Here is a 23,629-nt window from a genome sequence, read left to right on the forward strand (position 1 = left end):
CATATTGGAAATTTATTGGAAATGTTAATATTGAAGTTTAATCAAAAAAATATATTTTGTTTTTATTTGTAGATCCTTGTTCGAGCTCCCCGTGCCAAAATGACGGAAAATGCATAATAAAATCTGATATTGATTTCACGTGCAAATGTAAGGGCATTTATAGTGGAGAATTGTGTAATCGGCGCTTTAGAATTTTTTTTATGGAGGAATCGAAGCAGCCATTCCCTTTAGTTCCACTTCCTTGTAAAAATTGCCGAGGTGGAAATCCACCGACGTCGATAACTGGGATTTTTCCAGGAAGTAAGCCAAAGGCCAATCCTGGGTCGATTCCTGCCAACTTTAAACCGATAATTAGCAAAATCCCAGATGCTACAAACAAAAGATTATATTTTCCAAAGACTTGGATTTGGGAGGATGTGCACTTGAGGTAAAGTCCTCGATATGTCACTGTAATATAAATGTAAATCATTGCTATTACTTAGTCATACAAAGTGGGAAATCATAATTTTAAAATATATAATATATATTGATAATTCCATGCCTTACAGGGGTCGTTCAATTGTAACACTCACTAAAAAGCTACCTGGCACCATGACAACATGGATTACATCGGCTTTTGGTGTTGGTGACGCTGACGGTTTTGGAATTCTCGATGACAATGAAAAATTGAAGGTTCAAATATTTTAAGTTTTGGGAAAAGAAAATTAGCAATAAAAAATTATATGATATCGAAAATTGATGTTGTATAATAACAGAGGTGAGATATTGCAGGTAATTCCTTTCTCTTCCTAAAAATTAGATACCAGTTTTCTTACCATTCTTTATTGAGTTAAAGAATCCATCCATTGTTATTGCTGGAAACAGTGCTGTCATCAAAATCACTTTGTTCAACAATATTCCCTTCACAAAAATGGTAAATATTACACATATTTCATTGCATGAATTCAGTTTCTTTGTTGATGTCAGAGATACATGGTAAACTAGTATTTATTTAAGGTCACCTGAATCACTCAGGTGACCTATTGCTGTCTGTTTTCGTCTGTTGTCAATCAGTCATAAACTTTTGAACATTTTCATCTTCTTCTCAGGAACCGCAGAACCAATATTAGCTAAATTTGGTATACAGCATCTATGGGTGAAGGGAAATAAAAGTGTGGATTTCATGGTCCCTACCCCCTTTGGAGTGCGGCTAAAACCACTAAAATTAATGCAATCGTTAAAATTCTTCTTCCTCACTCATAGACATCAAGCAGTCAGACTGTTGGCATGATTGTAAAGAGCAGTGAGCCTCTCTACCAAAATTGTGAAATTCATGGCCCCAGGGTCAGGCGTCTGGTGTTAGGGCGGGACTGTATGGATAATATAGCGAAAGTGCATTATTTCTCTGAAAATCTTCTTTTCTGCTCCTGGGAATTAAACAAACTAAGTACACAGTTATGATGACCAAGAGTGTCTCTTCCAAAAATTTGAATTTTATGGTCCCAGGATCAGGGGTTCCGATGGGCACTATTAATCATGTTGTAAAAATACATTAATTCTTTCAAAATCTTTTTCTCTGCTCTTCGATATTAAACTAACTTAGTATATAAATGTGATGAGCAAGAGTGCCTCTTCCAAAATTTTGAATTTCATGGCACCTCGTTCAGGGGTTTTGTTGTAGTAGAGGGGGGGGGGGGGTCTCTATTGACTGTAAAGTGCATTACATTAATTCTAAGAAAATTTTGTTCTCTGTTCTTGGGTTATAAACAAACTAAGTATAAAATAATGATGAATAAAAGTGTCTCTTCAAAAATCGTGAATTCCATCCCCCTAGGGTAAGGGGTTTTAGTGTTAGGGCAGGGCTTTCTAATCCTTAGTGTTAAACAGATAAACAAAGTGTAGAATTATTATGAATAGGTGTGCTTACAATTTTTTTGTGGTCCTAGGGTGAGGGGCTTTTGTATCTCATTTTGGGGGTCTATTGATAATAAAGTGAAAATGTGCTATCTTCAACTAAATGCAGACCTTAGTGCAGAGTTATGATGATGAAAGAACTTCTTCCAGATCTGTGAATTCATGACCTTGGATCATGAGTTTTGGTGTTAGGTAGGGCTGTGTTGAATCTGTAGTGAAATGCATTATTTCTTTGAAAATATTCTCTCCTCTTTAATTGGCATATCAAACGCAAACAAAGTAAATGTTTTAATAAGCAAGGATATTTTTACCAGATATTTTAAAACCATCTGGACCATTGAATGAAGTGTTCTGGTCCTGGTCAGGGCTCTATAAAGTTGTACTTTACTGAGAGAAATTATTCTTATTTGTAATTCACTTTTGATAATTAATCACTGTAAAAATGTATTTGAAAGGTTAATAGAATAAGAAAATTATGCAAGAAATTTTATCGTATAATACAAAAACTACTTTCATAGTTTTAATGATCAGATAGACTTCTAAGTAATAGATAAATAAAAATGAGGTTAAAAATAACGTATTTAATTTATCTTCACAGTCCAATATGGGGCAATGTGAGTTATTATATGTTAGGATAAAAAATGGTACAGAAGGATAAATAGTTTGGTAATTTCGTTCGTCAACAATGTTAGGTATATATGGAATACCTTTATAGTCTTGGTGAAAGTGATAAATGAGGGACATATTGAAACTTTATTTACGAGTTGTAGCTAAATTTTAGACTAATTAATTAATTTCATTGATCCTAATCATCCTATTTCTCTTAAGTAATAAGTAAGTTTTATTTTAAGTCGGCAGTTTGTACAGTGATTAACAAATAACATGAGCTCTGTAGAGCTCTTAAACCGACTATGCTTGCTTTTAGGAAAGCTTCATCTATCAGTTTATTTTATACTCTATGGATTCCTCTAAGTTGTTGTATTATTAAGGCCCTTTGGCCTCTTGTTTTATGAAGTCTGATAAACTATATAAATTAATAGAATGAAATAAAATACATAAACATGCACTAATATTTAGTGATCTGTCTTGTAGGTTTATGTCCACATTCAGTTTCAAAGTCAGACAAGTGGTTTCTCACGTCAGGTATGTCTTTATTAGTTACATGTATATATGTATATATTTCTGGTCACTCGTCATGGCTTTCATGAGACTTGTACTACAATGTGCATTTTACACATCAATTGACAGGAGATAAAATTGTGCGATTAAGAAATTTAAAAAAGATGAAAGTATAATGTTTTAATTAAAAATTAAATCTTAGAATAATTTTCCTGATCGATGTAGAAAAAAACTTTATCAATGCGCGTGTTCGTCCAAGTTTCTTTGCTACCTCGACCAAGGAAAAAATACCAGGTAAATTTATTCTAATTTGGTATTTATCTTTCAATGATGAGGTTCCATGTGAGTACGACTGACTGTCCGATATAAATCTTAACCTTTACAATATTTAACTTATATATTTAGGAGCGGAATAAAATACAATTATTGAATTTTGATGAGGTCTACTCTTGACTATTGGGACCTGGTCAGGTATTGGTTTACCGAGGCCGAAGGCCAAGGTTAACCAATACCTGAGCAGGTCCGTGTAGTCACAAGTAGACCGAATCCAAAAGTCAATAACCGTATTATTAAATGATCCGGAATTTTACATCACTTTTGACACTTTCATTCTTGTCTCCATCAAATATAAACACTCATAATAAAAATGCAAAGTGTAACAACACTTTTTACATGTTGTTATACTTCAACAGCTTAACAATTAGTAGTTAAAATGGAAAACAATATTATTAAACAATCAATACTCAACCATTTACTTTCAAAAGCGTTAATCTCCTTGGTACTGGCGTCTGACATGTTTACACTCGCACCGAAACATGCTTTGAAACACGAAATCTGATTGGTCGAAAAAACTGTAAACAAATCTATGGTTGGTCAAGAGGGAAACTGGTCATTGTTCATTCGCCATAGAATAGACATTTAAGAATTCGACATTTAAGGCTTAATATCTTTGAATTATACAGTCTTTTTCAAGATGAGCTTCATTTTTGTTTCTAGAAATATTTTAATCTACAAAAATAATATCTTTTCGTGTATTTAAACTGAGTAAATCGATGACCTAGTGTCGTTTTAGGGCTTGAGTAAATATAAGGGTTTGACGCCTAACCTATTTATTGAAACTTAACAAAAATTCATTTCAAAAAAAAGGAAGAGTGAAGTTTACAGGGTATGCATTACCTTTAGATATCATATATTATTCAAACGAAATTAAAAATTATGAATATGTAATCAAGACAAGTAGTGTTTCGATATCCGAATCAGCATTTCCTCTATATCTAAAGTTCAGATCAATATTGATGCAAAATTTCATAATTACGCTGCGCACTTTGAAACTTAAATTTTTGTTCATACCAAAAATTTGTATTCGTTATTACTTGTGTCGAGATGAAAATTTCTAATTTTAAAATGTTTACTGTCTTTAAATTACTGTTTTCCAACTTAGTTTTGTGATAATTTAGGAAAGCTTTGTTATCCTTTTTTTAAGCAGAATTTCTAAAATTCCACGAGAATTTTTTTCAATATATCATTTGGTTTTATACAGAGTTCATCATCCACCTTAATTTTTCACATCTTGACCTCGACAAAGATTTGTCCAGGTGATTCTAGTAACATTGGTGTTGATGTCTGATATATATATTTATTTGTTTATCTATGGGATTTAACCCTTTTTTCTCCTACTTTTGCTTGAAACTTGTTAGCTCACCTGAGCCGAAGGCTCAAGTGAGCTTTTCTGATCACATTTTGTCCGTCGTCCGTCCGTCCGTCCAGCTGTCTGTCTAGCTGTCCGTCTGTCTGTCCGTCTTTAAACTTTTCACATTTTCGACTTCTTCTCAAGAACCACCGGGCCAATTTTGATCAAACTTAGTACAAAGCATCTTTGGGTGAAGGTAAATTTTAATTGTTAAAATAAAGAGCCAAGTCCCCTCACAAGGGGAGATAATCAAGAAAAGACAAAAATAAGGTGGGGTCATTAAAAAAATCTTCTTCTCAAGAATCACTAGTCCAGAAAAGCTGAAACTTATGTGGAAGCATCCTAGGGTAGTGTAAATTCTAAATTGTTCAAATCATGACCCCAGGAGGTAGGGCGGGGCCACAATGGGGAATCAAAGTTTTACATAGAAATATATAGGAAAAATCTTTGAAAATCTTCTCCTCAAGAACCACTGGGCCAGAAAAGCTGAAACTTATGTTGAAACATTCTGGGGTAGTGTAGATTCTAAATTGTACAAATCATGACCCCAGGTGGCAGGGCGGGGCCACAATGGGGAATCAAAGTTTTACAAAAATGTATGGGAAAAATCTTTGAAAATCTTTTTCTCAAGAACCACTGGGCCAGAAAAGCTGAAACTTATGTGGATGCATCCTGGGTTAGTGTAGAGTCTAAATTGTATAAATCATGACCCCCGGTGGTAGGGCAGGGCCACAATGGGGAATCAAAGTTTTACATAGAAATATATAGGAAAAATCTTTGAAAATCTTCTTCTCAAGAACCACTGGGCCAGAAAAGCTGAAACTTACGTGGAAGCATCCTGGGTTAGTGTAGAGTCTAAATTTCACAAATCATGACCCCCGGGGGTAGGGCGGGGCCACAATGGGGAATCAAAGTTTTACATAGAAATATATAGGAAAAATCTTTGAAAGTCTTCTTCTCAAGAACCACTGGGCCAGAAAAGCTGAAACTTATATGGAAGCATCCTGGGGTAGTGTAGATTTTAAATTGTACAAATCATGACCCCCGGGGGTAGAGCGGGGCCACAATGGGGAATCAAATTTTTGCATAGAAATATATAGGAAAAATCTTTGAAAATCTTCTTCTCATCAACCACTGGGCCGGAAAAACTTAAAATTATATGGAAGCATCCTGGGGTAGTGTAAATTTTAAATTGTTCAAATCATGACCCCCGAGGGTAGGGCGGGGCCACAATGGGGAATCAAAGTTAACATAGAAATATATAGGAAAATCTTTGAAAAAATCTTCTTCTCAAGAACCACTGGGCCAGAAAAGCTGAAACTTTTGTGGACTTGGAAGCATCCTGGGGTAGTGTGGATTTCAAAATGTCTAAATTATTATCAGTGGGGTAGGGTGAGGTAACAATATGTATTAAAAGGGGGAATCTGGTAAAGAACAGAATGGTCAAAGCTTCTCAGGTGAGCGATGTGGCCCATGGGCCTCTTGTTTATTTGTTTAACTCGACATGCAACATGCAACAAAAAATGTTGACATGCAGGATAAATGTAAGCAATTATGAATTTTGTAAATTATCCAAATTATCATGCAAGATGCAACTTATTTATATATATTTGTTCTGATATGCACCGTATTTATGTTGCAAATGTAACATGCGAGGTATGTATGTTGACTAAATTGCGGAGAGCGACTGTACAGCTGCATATCGTGTGCTTTTTCATTCAAATTTACCCAATGTATCATTAAGGAATAAGGTAAAAAGATAAAATGTGCAGTTTGGAAAACATAATTATTCTCTCCTCAAAGAAACTTAACGTAATTAGAATATGCCGGAAAATCAAGGGTCACACTACTTAGATCTGATGTTTTCTTGTACCACGTAAATACTTAAATAGCACGTGCCTACACAGTAGGGTTTACACTTATAATGCAATATGAGGAATTCTCAAAAGCAAAATATTACTCTTCGATAAATAAATAATCGTTAACATTCAGACGAATTAAACAGAATTAATTACAAATTTTGACGTTTTGTATGTCGGGATCCAAGAAAGGAAAATTCACCAAATCATATGCTGTCGCAGAAAAATGTCAAACAAAATATTTTTAAGCAGTTCCAAGACAATTTGAACTTAACATGGCAATAGTTTTTTTATGTCATATGTGCATTTTACGTTGAGTTAACACCGATTTTATTTCTTTGAAAACCATGGAGATACGAGAAATGATTGAATATATCAGCAAACATGTAGAGTAGAATCTTCGCGAGACCCACTTGAGTGTCGCCGATATCCCGTTTCTTTTTCATCCAATGATTATGTTCCCCAAACGAAGTTTGGGAACGTATTATTTTTACTTTCTTCCGATTTTTTTTCTTCCTGGTACTTTTTTGTCTACGAGTGTTCTCTTAAACTACTCATCCGATCTAGATGAAATTTTTTAGGGTCACTAGGAATATTATGTAAATGTGCGGAACGAAGGTCATTTTGCGTGAACGTGCGGGCGTGTGCACGAACGTGCAACACGTGAAATGGCCATTATAACTGATATAGCCGTGACTCTTTTAATTGTTGATGAAATGCTTTGAAACTCATAATATAAGGATATATTAGTAGTATAGAAAAGATGACATGGTCAAAATAGCAAGATCTCACGCACACGCACGTGCTCTCCGCTCCGATTGGTTAAAACTAAAGTCTTTTATATCTTTCTTGTTTTTTGACAAAATCCTTTGAAATTTTTAACATAGTCAAACATTATGAAGATCTACATATATAAGAATAATCATGAACGCACGCACATGCACGTGTGCTGCAATCTGATTGGCTAAAACTGTAAATGCCTAAAACTTTCTTGGTTCTCAATAAGATAATTGGATGAAATTTCGAATATGAATAGATATAATGAATGCCTACATGATGCTATTATCAAAATTGAACACAAGGACGTGCATTCACATGCGCGTACACTCAGTGTGCTAAAAGACCAGTATACTTGAGTTTCTGATGTGCATGAAGAACTAAGAAACTTCTTAATGTCAAGACATGTAACATACTGAAGTAGATCTTTTGACCATTGACCTTGAAACTTAGGTCAAGGTCATTGGTAACATTAATAAAATGTCTGATATTAGCTATTATACCAAAATTACCTTGACCTTTGAACTTGAAATCGACTTTAACCTTTGACCTTGAACCAAGGGTAAAAAGAAAATGAAGTACATATATCTAGAAATACCTTTCAGTGTTTCTTTCGGTTCGCAGGATACTAGAAGAAGGTAAAGAGGTGGTGATTTTTAATGACCTCGACCTTTGATTCAAAGGTCACAACCAATCTTAAGTTCTTGGAGTAAGGTACAAGGTACAACTCTAACGCTAAATAGGTTAAAAATAAAATACCCCCACCCCCACCCCAACCAAAAAAAATAAAAATGATAGCAAAGTAGAGAATCTCTGTGAATCTCAAACAACATCTCGGATCGACATAAACTTTCAGGGGAACTGCAGAAAAGAGCTCGAGGAAAGTGTTCTGAAATATTTAATGTGAGTTTCCAAAGTATATAGAAATTATTAATTTATACAGAAAAAAATAACGAATTCTGTCGTGTTTAAAATTAAAGTACAGATGAACACAGATGTGATATAAACTTTTTATAGCCTATTTCTTCAGATGTCATGAATGGCATTTAATTCTACTGATTTGAAATAATATTTTAATACCAAGCATTCCTCTTTTATTATGCCCCCGTAAACGAAGTTTCGAGGGCATATAGTTTTTGTTGTGTCTGTCTCTCTGTTTGTCTGTTTGTCCGCAAAAACTTTAACCTTGCCAATAACTTTTGATTTAGTGGAGCTATGACTTTCATATTTCATATGTGTATTTCTTGTGACAAGACCTTTCTTTGGGTACCACCAAATTTGACCTTTTGACCTTGATCTTGGAGTTTGACCCACTTTTACATGAAAATTTTAAAATTTTACTTTGGCCATATCTTTTGAACAGTATACACCAGGACATTTATACTTCAAATATATAATGTTTGTTAAAAGACCTTTCACTGGATAACAACAACTCTGACTCTTTGAACTTGACCTTGTAGATTTCCTTACTTGTGAGAAAACTTTAACCTTGGCCATAACTTTTGTACAGTAAGGGATAGGGCTTTCATACTTCATACATGTAATCCTTGTGAGAAGACCCTTCATTGGATACCAAGAACTTTGACCCTTTGACCTTGACCTTTGAGATTGACCGACTTTAAAAAAGAAAACTTTGATCATAACTTTTAAAGAGTTAGAACCAGTGCTTTCATACTTTACATATTAGATCTTTATGACAAGACCTTTCATTTGATAACAATAACTTTGACCCTTTCACCTTGACCTTGGAGTTTGACTTACTTTTTAAGAAATCGAACGTTGACCATACCTTCTGAACAGTTAGAGCTAGGGTTTTCATGCTCTACAAAAGTATTTTATGTGGCAAGACCTTTCATTTGATACTAATTACATTGACCTTTTGACCTTGACCTTTGAGATTTTTGAAATTATTTAAAAACTTTTACATTAGCTTAATTTCAAATTTCACAATTGTTTTCCAGTGGAATACCCTACTTTTGGTACCAATTATTTGCATTTAAGAAAAGCTTAATCTTTGCTATGTTGCCATACGGGGGCATCAGTGTTTTACAAAAATTGCTTAACCAACATGCCCTGATCATCTTGCATATGTATGCACGTGCGCGCGCATGCAAAAGATAAACGATACTAAGTTGATATCATTGTAACTTTTATATTCTTAAATGAAATTTTTCGATAAAGAGCATATTTAAAAAAGTCTAACCGCAAATAATGCACAAAAAGGGACTTAGGGAGCGTTTGGGGAACATCTGTAACGATCCCTGTTACAATTAACACTAGTTTTAAGGTATGTCACTCGTCAGCTTTTTAGAAAAGTTCATGCAGAACATCTTAATTCAAAAGTATTTTTTAAAAATTCAATTTTTATAATTTATTTAAATTCAACAATGTAATTTTTTTAACATTCCACAAAAAAATTGCTCAAAATTCTATAAAGAAGCAAGATTTATGAGGGGCTATTTCTTGTGGTGGAAGGATATTTAGCAGAAAAATCAGCAAATCTGTACATTGCATGAATTTAATATCTTGGAACTCACGTACTTTACTCGAAAAATATTTTCCTTTACGATATGGCTAGGAATATTTAATATAGGTCTAATATAAGACTTATATATTTTTATTTACCAGTATTTATGATTTTATTTATCTGTTGTCTTATCTTGTCATATTCGAATCACATAAATAAAACTGAAAACTGAACGAGGTGATTATAAAATACAACATACATACAGTAGTGTAAGTTATGATTGAGGTGTGTGCAATGGAGTTGGAGATTTTTGTTAACAATCATATTTATCTACATAGCTTGAGCTACCTTCGTACAGCAAAGTAGTCATTTACAGATTTACGTATCCATGATCATCTTTGGTATTTTTAAAAATATACAGTGTACATTTACTGCTTAACAACACTTAGTAAGTCACTGTATATTTAGCTTCATTAATAACAGAATTTCGGAAACTTACATAAAAGTTTTGTTTACTACAGCAAGGCAAAAATTGTAGTTATACACCCCATAAACGAAGTTTAAGGGGGATATAGGAATCAGTCAGCTTGTATATCTGTCCGTCCGTCTGTCTGTCTGTCTGTGCAAACGTGTGCGGTCCATATCTTTCTTACGGAGAAACATAAGAATCTACTACTTCACACAAAAAAAAAATGCTCAAGACCTAAGAATGTTTCATGACCTTGATCCAAGGTAATTTGTGGAAGTTCAAGGTCACTGGAAAAAAAATTTCATAATTCGTGTCCGGTCAGTATCTTCCTTATGGATAACTTGGTAAGTTCCCATTTCACACAAAGATTGCTCATGACATAGTGTTGCGTCATGTCCGGTCAATATCTTTCTTATGGATAACTTAGTAAGTTCCCATTTCACACAAAGACTGATCATGACATATTGTTGTGTCGTCACAGAAAGAAAAAAAGTTCATAATTCATATTTGGTACGTATCTTTCTTACTGAAAAACTTGAATATACTACTTCACACAAATATGGCTTATGACCTGAGGGAGTTTTATGACCTTGAGCCAAGGCCATTTAAGTTCAAGGTCACTGAAAGAAGAATTTTATTACGTCCGGTCCATATCTTTTTTATGGATAAACTTGTTAAGTTCCGATTTTACACAAAGTTTGCTTATGTCTTGAGGGTGTGTCATGACCTTGACCCAAGGTCATTTGTGCAAGTTTACGGTCACTGAAAATAAAAGTTAATAATTTGTGTCTGGTTCATATTTTTCTTATGTCATGACTTTGAACCAAGGTCAATAATGCAAGTTCAAAATCACTGACTGAAAAATAAAATAATTTTGCGTCTGGTCTTTATCTTTAGGCTGCACCTTCGTTTCATTCATAAAAAATATAATGAGCAACAATTACATTTGCACAAAAATGTTTTAGCATTTCTCTCTTCTCTTAGATCCCTAAAATATTCATAAATTTGCAACCTGTGAAAAACCCAGTGGGGGTATTTCGTCCTTTATGGACAGTTGTAGTTTAACATAGATAGCTGCAAAGTATTAATAGCACTTGCATTTAGTTAAAGCTAAGAAATCATTCAGAGTGATCACTGCTCAAATAAATTCACACAGATTAATACATAAAACTGAAGCAGTGGTAGCAAGGTGTACCGCTTGCAGTGCCCTTCTTTCTGTTGAATTACAAGTCAATTATACACATATACCGATATATCTCAAAACTCTAGTACATCCCTCTACATAAAATGTAAAATGTGAAAAAATATATGTAAAATGAAATTTGCAAATACAGTCACTTCAGATATCAGTATTGTTCCAGATCAAGTATGTTTGTTCGGGCACCAAAATTGTAACCGTTGACCTTTAAAATTATATGCCAGAAACATCGTGTGTCGATTGTCTCATGATGTTTTTCTTCCTGAGAACTAACAGAGTAACGACATTCATCCCCAGCTTTTTCAGCATAAAACATTTCCTCATAGTTCATTCCGCTTATCTCAAAAGCAAGCATTTCCCATCTGTATAATGAAATTCTTCTTTTCCTTTAACTGCATTATATGCCATGCAGATTACTAAATTTGTTTAACAAAGGGGTATACGAAAGTATAAAATACGACAAGAAGGTACCGGACAGTAGTTCTCATCAATCTAATATACTTGTATATGAAATGTATGGTGGCATATTTATGCCATCCACATAATTTTTTGTCTACATAGCATATCTTGTCAAGTCAAGATAACTATCTCGTCAAGTCATGATAACTTTCTGGTTTGTCGACAAACACCGACTTTATATCTTGTCAAGTCAAGATAAGCTATTACGTTTTGTTGCAATAGCTATCTTGACATGACAAGATATATTTTAATCGCAATACAAGATAAATTATCTCGTTTTGTCATGATAGCTATCGCAATAATACGATAGCTTATCTTGACTGTACAAGATAAAAGTCGGTGTATGACAACAAACCAGAAAGTTATCATGACTTGACGCGATAGTTATCTTGACTTGACGTGATATCTTATGTTGACAAAAAGTTATGTGGATGGCATAAATATGCCACCATAGAAATGATTTAATTGTAAGAACTATCATGAGTTTCTTATCTTTTTAATACACATGCTTATTTTCTATAACCATAAGTCTTTGTATTTTTTATGCGCCCGGATCGATAGATCCGAGGCGTATATTGTTTTTGTCCTGTCTGTCTGTCTGTCTGTCTGTCTGTCTGTCTGTCTGTCTGTCTGTTTGTTTGTTTGTCCCCAAACTTTAACCTTCGCCATAACTTTTGAACCATGAAAGATAGAGACTTAATATTTGATATGCATATTCCACTAATTAAGCTCTTTCAAATGAAACCAAGGTCAATGACCTTGTGACCTTGACTGTGGCCTATATGCTAAAAATAGTTTTTTCTGCAAAATTTAACCTTCGCCATAACTTTTGAACCATAAAAGATAGAGACTTCATATTTAGTATGCATGTTCTACTAATCAAGTTCTTTGAAATGACACCAAGGTCAATGACCTTGGGACCTTGACTGTGACCTATATGCTAAAAATAGCTTTTTTCGAACTTTGTTGCTGCCGGGCGCATAGTGTTTAACAAACACATCTTGTTTCTAATTTTATCAACCTCTCACTTGGAACTAGTCACACATGAAATTCAGATACATGTATAATTTGTAATTTTAAACATATAAAGTAAATAAATCAAATGCTGAAATATATATATTTTTTAATATATGGCACAAGGTCTTTCCAACTTTGTGTTTGTAAAAACCTATTGGATGGAGATTATATGCATGTTCAAGTACTACATTGTTGCAATTTGAAAAGACTGACATCTTTTCTTATAAATTTAAAACGTCAAAATTTAATTGCAAATTGTTTTGTTTTAAACATAAGATTGCAGGTAGGAATTCAACCCTGTATTTTCATGATATACAACTACAAGCAAACAGATACGGAAACTTCAATGTAACAGTGGTCGCCTATGATATGATGCAAGGCTTCCAAATATTGGACTGGATTCAAAAGCCAATCACTGTTAAGGTACATTATGTAGTATTTTCTCTTAACTTAATGATTTCTATGACAGCATTCTGCATCAGATATAATTTGTTTTTTAATCGCATCATTGCGAAATTCTTTCTTCGATTTATTTATTAGTAAATTCTATAAATGCACATTTCCATGAAAGCAGGAGACCCGTGGGTCACTCACCTGAGCATTGTGGCTAGGAAAAAGTAGAAATTGGTTTATTACTGAAAATTTAAAAAACAAAATTAGTTCCATGGCCAATCACGGCTTTGCTATTCTTGAGAAGATTCTTAAGAAGATGATTTTTAAAGAATTTGCCTATATATGTCTAAGTAAACTTTTATCGGCCATTTTGGCCCAACCCTACCCCCCCCGGGGGGGGGGGCATAATTTGAACAAACTTGAATCTACACTACCTGAGGATGCTTTCATATAACATATAATTATGATCAATTATAACTTTGCCATTCTTGAGAAGAAGATTTTTAACGAATTTTCCTATATATTTCTATGTAAAACTTTGATTAATTTTGGTCCCGCCATACCACCGGGGGTCATGATTTGAACAAACTTCAATCTATACTACCTGAAGATGCTTCCGTATAGCATATCTTTATGATCAATTACGGCTTTGCCATTCTTGGGAAGATTTTTAAAGAATTTTTATATATATTTCTATGTAAACCTTTGATCGGCCATTTTGGTCCTGCCCTACCCCCCGGGGGGCATGATTTGAATAAACTTCAATCTATACTACCCGAGAATGTTTTTCCATAAGTTTAATCTTTTCTGGCACAGTGTTTCTTGAGTAGAAGATTTTTAAAACATGCCACCAAATTTTCACTAATTCCCACTTATCTCCCATTGAATGAGGGCGTGGCCCTTCATTTCAATAAACTTGAATCTCCTTCACCCAAGAATGCTTTGTGGCAAGTTTGGTTGAAATTGGCCCGGTGGTTCTTGAGAAGAAGTCGAAAATGTGAAAAGTTACAGACAGACGGACGCCGGACAAAATGTAATCAGATAAGCTCATTTGAGCCTTCGGTTCAGGTGGGCTAAAATGATTTTAAAATAGTTGAAGCATGGAAAATCTATTTTTGATTTCTTTTGGTCGAAAAAAGTAATGAAAATGCTATCCTTTTGTATGAAAACATTCTGAAAGATCTTTTTGTGTGCATATGTGTTATAGAACACATTCAGCTTTACTAGCTGCTTCATCAATATTTTCTTACTTGCCTTTCAATTCATCTCCTGTCTTTTTAGGCACCTGGTTTACAACAAATGTACAACATTCCATACTTTTTTACAATGATTAACAGAATGTCATCTGATACCAAAAATATTAGAATAACCCTACCAAACCATGCCATAAAGGGAACTGAATCCGTGTATTTGACAGTCACAGGTAAAATAAAGAACAAAATATGCATTAAAATATTATAATCATTACTTGAATCCAATTTAAATAGACTTTTCCTGATTTAAATCGTCTGTGTGCGAAATTAAAAGATTCAGATACAGACACAGATACTATTTTAATACTTGTAAAATTGAAAATTAGGACTACGCTTTTCGAAATTCTTTTGAGGATTTATAAAATTATTTTATACATTTTGAAATGTAATAATAAGGTTCAAATTAACAAGGGACAATTTACTGTAACTTCCGATGTTTACGAGGGGTGATCAAAAAGTTCACGAACTAATTGAATAACTTCCATAACAGAAATAATATTTGGTTTCAGTGTTGATTATATTTTAAATCAACCCTCTCCAATTTCAATGCACATCTGTCACCGCTCTGCGCATGCGCGAATCACGTGATATAGGCGGTCACGTGACCCTTCCGTAGCGTTCTGTCACAAAAGCTGAAAGATTTTTTCTGAGTTTTATATTTCTCTCCATGTAAGTTAATTTTTATAACAATTGAATTTATAGGAAGTCATTTGTCTTAATAAATTGTGTTCAAATTATTATACGTTACTTTCAAAGGATTTTTAAGATATATAATAAATTTAACCGTCGTTTTTTAAAAGAGTACGACTGAGACAACCATTTTTCGTCACGAGTGACCTACATAGTGACGTCATTTTCACATTGTGACGTCACAAGCAAGAAGCAAAACTTTATTCAGCATATGTTATTTATAGAACCTGTGTATGGCTATGTGTGTACCAAATTGTTTTCTAATCTGAATTGTGGTTTTTTAGATATAGAGATAGTTCGCGAACTTTTTGATCACCCCTCGTATGTTTAAAAAATACAATCAGGGTCAATTGCTGTGAAAGCCATTATTAAGATGGTAAATCTTCCCTTTAAATTCTGAAACAAAATATCTACAGTTAAAACCAGTTTTGTGTTTTTAAGTTTAATTAGAACTTTAATCTTTAAAGCAGTTTAATCAAGCCATAGGAGGAAAAAATAGAAAAATAACAGCAATTAAGTGCATTTTTTAATTTGCTTATCACAGTGATATTTCTTTCATTTTAGTACCAAATTTAACACTCAGTAAAGGTAGAATGGTAGGATAAAATCGTGGAAATGCTTGCTATTACTTTTAAAATCCCTGCTTTTGATACTATTATTGCTCGCAGCTAACTGTAAAGTTTCACGTTACGTCACGATCTAGTTGACAACTGCGCTCAAGGTAAATTGTACACGCCTCCTAACCGCAAGCTTTACGACTGGAACTTTCTTCTTATCCCTGATTGGTTGCTCGTGCAACAGACTATTTCCGTGTCAATGTTGATAATTTGAGTTGACCAATCACGTGAATTATTTACGCTGGATGAATCTGACGAAAAAGATCGTGACATAACGTGAAATATTATAGTTAGCTGCAAACAACAATAATATCACTACCATGTAATTTTTTTTTTCAATTTAGAAAAAAAAACTCTTTATACCTCATATATATAGCTACCTTTACCGGGTAAGTTGGTTTATGCTCGGAAGATACTCTAGATTGTAACTGCTAGTCCATGCTTAAGATTACACTTTTATGATAATGCACAATTTAACGATTCATTAAAGATTTGTTATAGAGTGCGTTACATTTATATCGTTATCCATTTTAAGATTTAAGCGTATACTATTAATAACTTTTAGATTGCTTGTACAGCAGGATTTTTTTTTTATTTATGGCATTACATTAATCTACAGCATAAATGTCATGATATTGTCAATGCCTTAAATATTAAACGTAATTTATTAGTATCACATCCTCTTACTGTGGCAAAAAAATTAATTTCGTTGAACTACTTTCGCAAATTTACAATTTCAAGTCTCGAAAGTAAAAGATGTAATTTCTACCAGGTAACAAAAAAATAATAATTCGGACGAATTAGATGTCTTTGGGCGAGGAAGACATTTTTTCGGACGAATATGAAATTTTTTCAGACAAATAATAAATTCCCGAAACTGTTCAAATCAATATCAAAAAAAATTTCATTAATACGAACGAATTTCTATTAATTTTCCGACCAAAAATCTATCTTTCATTTTTCTTACCATTATCTAAACGAATTTCTAATTTGTCCAAATATCTTATTCGTTCGATCGAATTTCTGATTTGTCCAAATATCAAAACAAATTTAAGTCATCTAAATTAATTCGTCCAAACGAACAGCTGTATTTTAATATACCTCTTAAGCAGCGTTGAAACTTTCAACTTGTTTTCTCAGGAGACATTATGGCACCAACTATAAGTGGACTTGGTCATTTAATCCGACGTCCTTGTGGATGCGGAGAACAGACTATGATGTTTCTTGCGCCCAATATTTACGTGATCCATTATCTAAGGTCAACAAATCAGTTGTCAGCAGGTGTGAAAACTAGAATTGTCACAAACATCAACAGAGGTAATTATTTTTCCATTTGATATCTACGCTGGGTTGTAGGACTTGTGCGTTTTCATTACATTATTAAAAGTTTTCTTTTTACTTTGATGGAAGCCCTATTTTAAATCAGATAGAAAACTTTGGCTAACTCCAGCCTACTATAACTTCAACTGTACTGTACAATAACTTCCCAATTATGAAATTTCAAATACCCTTTTTAGGTTAAACAACCTAAACAGAGCTGTGTCTGCATATATTTAATATATGTTCAAGTTGATCAATTTAGAAAATTGCATAAAACAAACAAAAAAATACAGGATTTATTCAAATTCAATTAAAATTGAAAAAAAAACTGACAATTTTGAAAAAGGGCTTCTTCAGTTATTTCCGAGAAATCACTCCAGGGCTTGCTGTGCTTCGAAAAGTAGAATTATTAGAACATTTCACATTGGTTCGTCTTCTTCGGCTTGGCGGCATTTAAAGAACAAGGCGGTGGTTCAAGTTTGATCATCTTTGAAGTGGGAGGATCCTATACGGAACTAATTAACCGTTTCAAGTATTTTATCAGCCGATCTCTGTACTTTCAGACAGTTTTCTCCGGACCATGACCTGTTCGGGCCATTATTTCTGTCTCAACAAATACGTTTAAGATGCACAGTTCCCTTATCAGTAAAACTGCCTCTTAAACAACCGGTTGCTTTTCTCAGTTGTACAGAAAACAGTGCAATTCTTGTTTCAGGCTTCTATGTACATGTAGGTATTGCCTTCCCAATTGTCTCCATTAATCGTTCTGCCTCTCCATTAGCTTCTTGCCATGATGGTCTTATCCCATCCTCGTCGCTATTGGAATGTTGTGATATTCCAAGAATCTGGGTGTTATTCCAGCTGATGATATTCAGCATTTACATTGAGTTTGGAGAACACTGTAGGTCCATTGAGACCAAAATCCATGTCGTTAGTGTGACCTGGCGTTCACGTTGTATAATCGCTTTTTTCTCTTTTTGCATATATACACACACTCTAATTTCTCATGGTTTATCGAGTTTAGGGTCAACGACGATTGGAGAGACCAATGGTATGGGGTCATTAAGTTTTTCAATGATGTCGAGTTTCTCTTATTTTTCAAGTCCTTTTTCAACTTGTTTTCAGATACAAATCAAAAATTCTAAATTCTAAAAGGTCTTCGATCCCCTGTAAAAGGGTAACAGTAATATTATGATGGAAAACTACGTTTGACTTCGATCCAAAACCTGTGATTTGTAGATCTATGGACGTGTGTCCGTCCGTCCGTCCGTCCGTCTAGCTGTCTGTCTGTCCGTCTGTCATAAATTTTCGTCGAAGTTTTCAAAGCAACTACTCATTTGCAATGCTTGATATGTTGACGCAATCTTCTCTGAGGCATGCCATATGGTGGGATTCAATTTTGTTAAAATCCGATGTCAACTTCCTGTTTATCCGTGCATCTGTCCGTTTTATACATGTACATAACAAATTTTCGTGGCACTTTTCTCAGCAACTGCTCATCGCAGATACTTGATATTTTAACACAATCTTCTCTGAGGCATACCATATGGTTCAAATCTGATGTCAACTTCCTGTTTGTCAGTGAGTCTGTCCGATTCATACATGTTTCATGCATAACAAATTTTCGTTACAGTTTTCTCAGCAACTACTCATTGCAGATGCTTGAAATGTTAACACATTCTTCTCTGACGCATGCCATATGGTGGGATTGATTGATTTTTCTTTAAAGAACTATATGCGGTATATTGCATATACTTGCCCCCACCAAAGTCAAATTTTGAAAACTTCCTGAAATGTGCTGAATTCAATAAATTGTATTAGAAATATAAATTAACAGAACATATTATAGTTTCAAAGCAGTTTATTCACAATTTTTGTTTTTATGACGTCACAAACTTGTCGGATTTTGCATTATTTTTCAGAAAGAGGACAAAATGGACAAAATTTCAACAATTTTAGCTCTAAAATTTATAGAGCGCAAGTTTGTTCAGGAACAATATTTACATATTTCATTGATATTATCATTCTACGCACTATATCAAAATATTGATCCTGAACACACATGCGCTCGGTTACTTTTTCTCAAAATATCGACGAAATATGTACATTTTTCTGTAGAATTCATAAAAAAACCTTAAATTTACGTCATGTTTGTGACGTCATTACGTACATATGACGTCATTACTTATGAAAATATTCAGTGCTTTGAAGTCAGCATACACTCCCCTGTTTAAGAACTTCATTAAATATACCTCCATCAAAGTTTGTTTTAGGGGGCAAATATTGGTTACTACCGAATAAAGTTCTTTAATGACAACTTCCTGTTCGTCCGTGCATCTGTCCATTCATACAAGTTTCACACATTACATTTTTGTCACAGTTTTCAAAGCAAATACTCATTGCAGATGCTTGAAATTTTAACACAATCGTCTCTGAGGCATACCATATGGTGGGATTTATTCTTGTTTAAATCTTATGTTAACTTCCTGTTTGTATGTGCGTCTGTCCATTTTATACATGTTTCATACATTATACATTTTTGTCACAGTTTTCTCATCAACTACTCTTAGCAGATGCTTGACATTTTAGCGCACTCTTTCATGAGACATGCTTTATGATGGGATGTATTTTTGTTCATATCCAATGTCAATTTCCTGCTTGTCTGTCCATCTGTCCATTTTATAAATTAACAAATTTCGTCTCAGTTTTCTCAGCAGTTTGCAATATGGTGGGACCTATTTTTTATGAATCTGATATAAAATTCCAACTTTCCGTGCATATACCCGTAACATTTATTAACATGATATTGTATATTCATATAAGAGCGAGGGTATTACTAGTGAGCATTGGCTGACAGATTTCTTGTATGTTTTTGTTGCTCATCTGCATTTGTCTTAATTAATTTCCTCTGCATGCGCTTAAGATCCAAGTCTGAACTGTTTGCACATGAGCTGACGATATTCATCACATCTACGAAGTCCAAACACTTTACAGGCATAGAAAAAAACTGTGATATGTAAGGAATTTGCAGAATTTTGCCCCAGTCCATCTTTTTACCACAAAATGTCCTCTTGTTCTGGCAGTATTGGGTCGGTCTGTCGCACAGTACGTCGTTCCTATCCCAAGGGCTACGAGTCTTTTCATTTGGGCATCGAGTTTTTTTACGTGTCCGTGCAAATCTATCGTCATTAGGGTCAAGAAAGTTAGTTTGTAAATATTTTAATATCACGCAAATGTCGCAGGAAAACACACATAAGATAATGTAACAATTGTGAATTCATCCCCCCGTTGTTAACGAACCTCAACTACAAACCTCTGCAACTAATAGTCCATGTTATTAGCCTCCATTGCAGAAATTTCAGGAATAAACTTATTACCGGTATTCGACGAAAGTTTATTTCTCTCCTCTCGCCATTTACTCCAAACGCCAAATGCCCACCTCGTGTTTACCTCTGTATTCTTACACTCCTGATCTTCCTAAAGAAGATTATTTCCTTATCAGTTATATGTCTTGCAATTTAACCTAGTAAACAAGACAGACGTGTTCTGGGGGTGACTCAGTTTTAACATCTTCTTGTTCTTCGAAGAGAAATTAAAATCTCCGGAACTTAATATGTTGTTATTCCTTCTAATGCACACTCTTCATTATCAGTAGCTTTACATGTTTGTGATAAAGTTATGTCGTCTAAATCACTTTTTAAAAAAAATAAACTCGTATAGCTCCATCTTGTTCTGAATTTAGGCGCATCGTGACATTTAGGAGGAACTTACGATATCATCTCGCGTGCAGTTTGGTGCTTCAAAGAACGCATAGAAATACAGACTTTGCATATTCATCAATAGATTTTATATTCTGTTTACTTTGCTTTTTAATAACTATGCAAATGTCCATAAAATTTTTTAAAACTTGCACATGGCCCTTTAATCAGTCTTTAGGTTCAGATGAGGTACATTTATAAAAAAAAATTGCTGCTGAGCAATAATTTTTTTCACAATTGTTTACCCTGAAAGTTATTGTATTTGATAAATAATTTTCTTTTTTCAAAAGGCATAGACAATGAATTGCGATATCAAAAGCCTGATGGTTCATTCAGTGTATGGGGAAATCGGGACAGACATGGAAGCACATGGTATGACCTTTACGTATCAATCAAGATACAATTTAAAGGTTCAGTTACCAAAAAGATTAGTGATGATATAAAGAAAATTAATTTTCCATTTCTTCTCCGAGAATTGAACAAAAATACATACAAATATGGGAAAAAATATTAAGGCAAGAGGTCTTTTTAATGATTTTCAAGTATTGTAAAACTGTCATAACCTATTTTGGTCCTACTTACACCAGTGAATCATGTTTTGAGGAAACGTGATTTAGCTCAACTGAGCTGAAAACTCAAGTGAGCTTTTCTGATCACCCGTTGTCCGTCTATCCGTCTGTAAATTTTTCACATTTTCAACTTCTTAACAAGAACCACTGGGCCAATTTTGACAAAACTTAGTACCAAGCATTCTTGCGTGAGGGGAAATTATATTCTTAAAATGAAGGGTCAAGTCTCCTAACAAGGGGATCCGGAGATAATCAAGAACAGACAGAAATAAATGGGGTTAATTAAAAAGTCTTCTTCTTAAGAACCACAGGGCTAGAAAAGCTGAAACATACTGTAGATTAGCAAATAATCACGATGGTCTTAATTTCGCTATGTTCGCGATTTATAATTTTTCAGCGAAATTAAACCTATCATGATTGCTATTATTAGTTGTTAAAAACGTTAAAATGCTAATAGAAAATTTAAATTAATTTCTTGCAGCGTGAAATTAAAACCATCGCAATTTGTACGTTTTGGGATATCGTGAAATTTTAACACCGTGGAATTAAAACGATTTACAGTATGTGGAAGCATTCTGGGATAATGTAGAATCTAAATTGTTTTAATCATGACCCCCGGTATTAAGGCGGGGTCACAATTATAGGGAATCCAAGTTTTACTTTGAAATATAGAGGAAAAATCTTTTAAAATCTTCTTCTCAAGAACCAATGAGCATAAAAGCTGAAACTTGTGTTGAAGTATTCTGGGGTAGTATAAATTCAAAATTGTTCCAATCATGACCCCCGAGGGTAGGGCGGCGCTGCAATAGGGAATTCAAGTTTTACATTGAAATATATCTTCTTCGCAAGAACAATTAGCCTTACGATTTGCTATGGATTGCGAAAAATTGGCACTTTACCATGAAACCATAAAGTAAATGCACATACATGCCTTTTGAGACAGTCCCTAAAACACATGTAACAACAGTGTAGATTTTCGCTAAATTTGGCATGTACACTGAAGTCAATGTAAATTAACCAACAGTGTCATTTCTTCTTCCCAGTTTACTGTATAAGCTCTAATATTTTACTTTCAGGTTGACTTCCTTTGTGCTTTTGTGCTTCCATCAAGCTGATTCTTTTGTACCCGTTGACAGAAATATATTTACACGTGGCATTGACTGGCTAATGGAAAAACAAAATATTGACGGCTCTTTTCGAGAACATGGCTATGTTATTCACTATCAAATGCAGGTAAATGTAACATTATTGGTTTACAGTTTGTTGACTGGAATCAACAATAAACAAGAGCACTGCTACGCGGAGCATCCCCTCGCGACAGGAACTTCATCGGTAAATGCAATGTCTCCATACCAGAGAAATATTCTCAAGAGTGATTGATTAATTGATTGTATACTGTTTAACGTCCCTCTCCAGAATATTTCACTGATATGGAGACGTCACTATTGCCGGTGAAGGGCTGCAAATTTAGGCCTATGCTCGGCACTTATGGCCTTTGAGCAGGGAGGGATCTTTATCGTGCCACACCTGCTGTGACACGGGGCTTTGTTTTATACAGTCTCATCCATTAATGAAGATAAATCATCTAATTAGGTTTAAAATAAGGAAAAAGGAAATAAAATATATTACAGAGCTAATTATTTTTTAACCAAATCATCGAAGTACATAGCAACGGGAGGTGGTGGGGGCATAACATGCAAATCCAATTGTGCAGTTTCCCTTATTCCTAACAGAAACATGTCACGTATACTATAAGTTTCAGTAATTTACCTACCTATGTATATCTCACAGTTGCATGCAATATGCATAACATCTGAGAATACCCGCTGTAATATACCGGTGTTGAGAGGTCACTGAAACAGGTCTAGGCGGCCTCTGTTTTTGGAGAATAGATTTTATCCTCTAACAAGAATAAATACGAGTTACCCCATATCCAAACATATTCGACTTTTAGATTTAATATTTTTAACAGTGTTTAATAACTTTTTTTTTAAATGCACTGTCATGGAACTGGTGTAAATTTCTTGAGTCCGTAGCATTACGGTCACCCAGTCTCTTAACAAACAGTACACATACCTGTG

At 34.1% G+C, this 23,629-nt stretch overlaps 1 protein-coding gene across 1 annotated transcript in view; it reads left to right on the top strand.

The window, feature by feature from the left end:
- Positions 1-200: 200 nt before the first annotated feature.
- Positions 201-23,629, top strand: part of LOC134240475 (CD109 antigen-like) — a 55,744-nt gene continuing 32,315 nt past the window's right edge. The window contains exons 1-9 of the mRNA XM_062722558.1: positions 201-427; positions 549-672; positions 800-913; positions 2,986-3,036; positions 13,225-13,371; positions 14,623-14,764; positions 17,042-17,218; positions 21,270-21,351; positions 22,625-22,781. Coding sequence (XP_062578542.1) covers positions 201-427; positions 549-672; positions 800-913; positions 2,986-3,036; positions 13,225-13,371; positions 14,623-14,764; positions 17,042-17,218; positions 21,270-21,351; positions 22,625-22,781 — 1,221 coding nt within the window. The remainder of the gene's footprint in view (positions 428-548; positions 673-799; positions 914-2,985; positions 3,037-13,224; positions 13,372-14,622; positions 14,765-17,041; positions 17,219-21,269; positions 21,352-22,624; positions 22,782-23,629) is intronic.

Source organism: Saccostrea cucullata, unplaced genomic scaffold (assembly GCF_032062105.1).
Source record: "Saccostrea cucullata isolate Sc308-1 unplaced genomic scaffold, CSIRO_AGI_Scuc_v1 ctg530, whole genome shotgun sequence".
Taxonomy (NCBI): domain Eukaryota; kingdom Metazoa; phylum Mollusca; class Bivalvia; order Ostreida; family Ostreidae; genus Saccostrea; species Saccostrea cuccullata.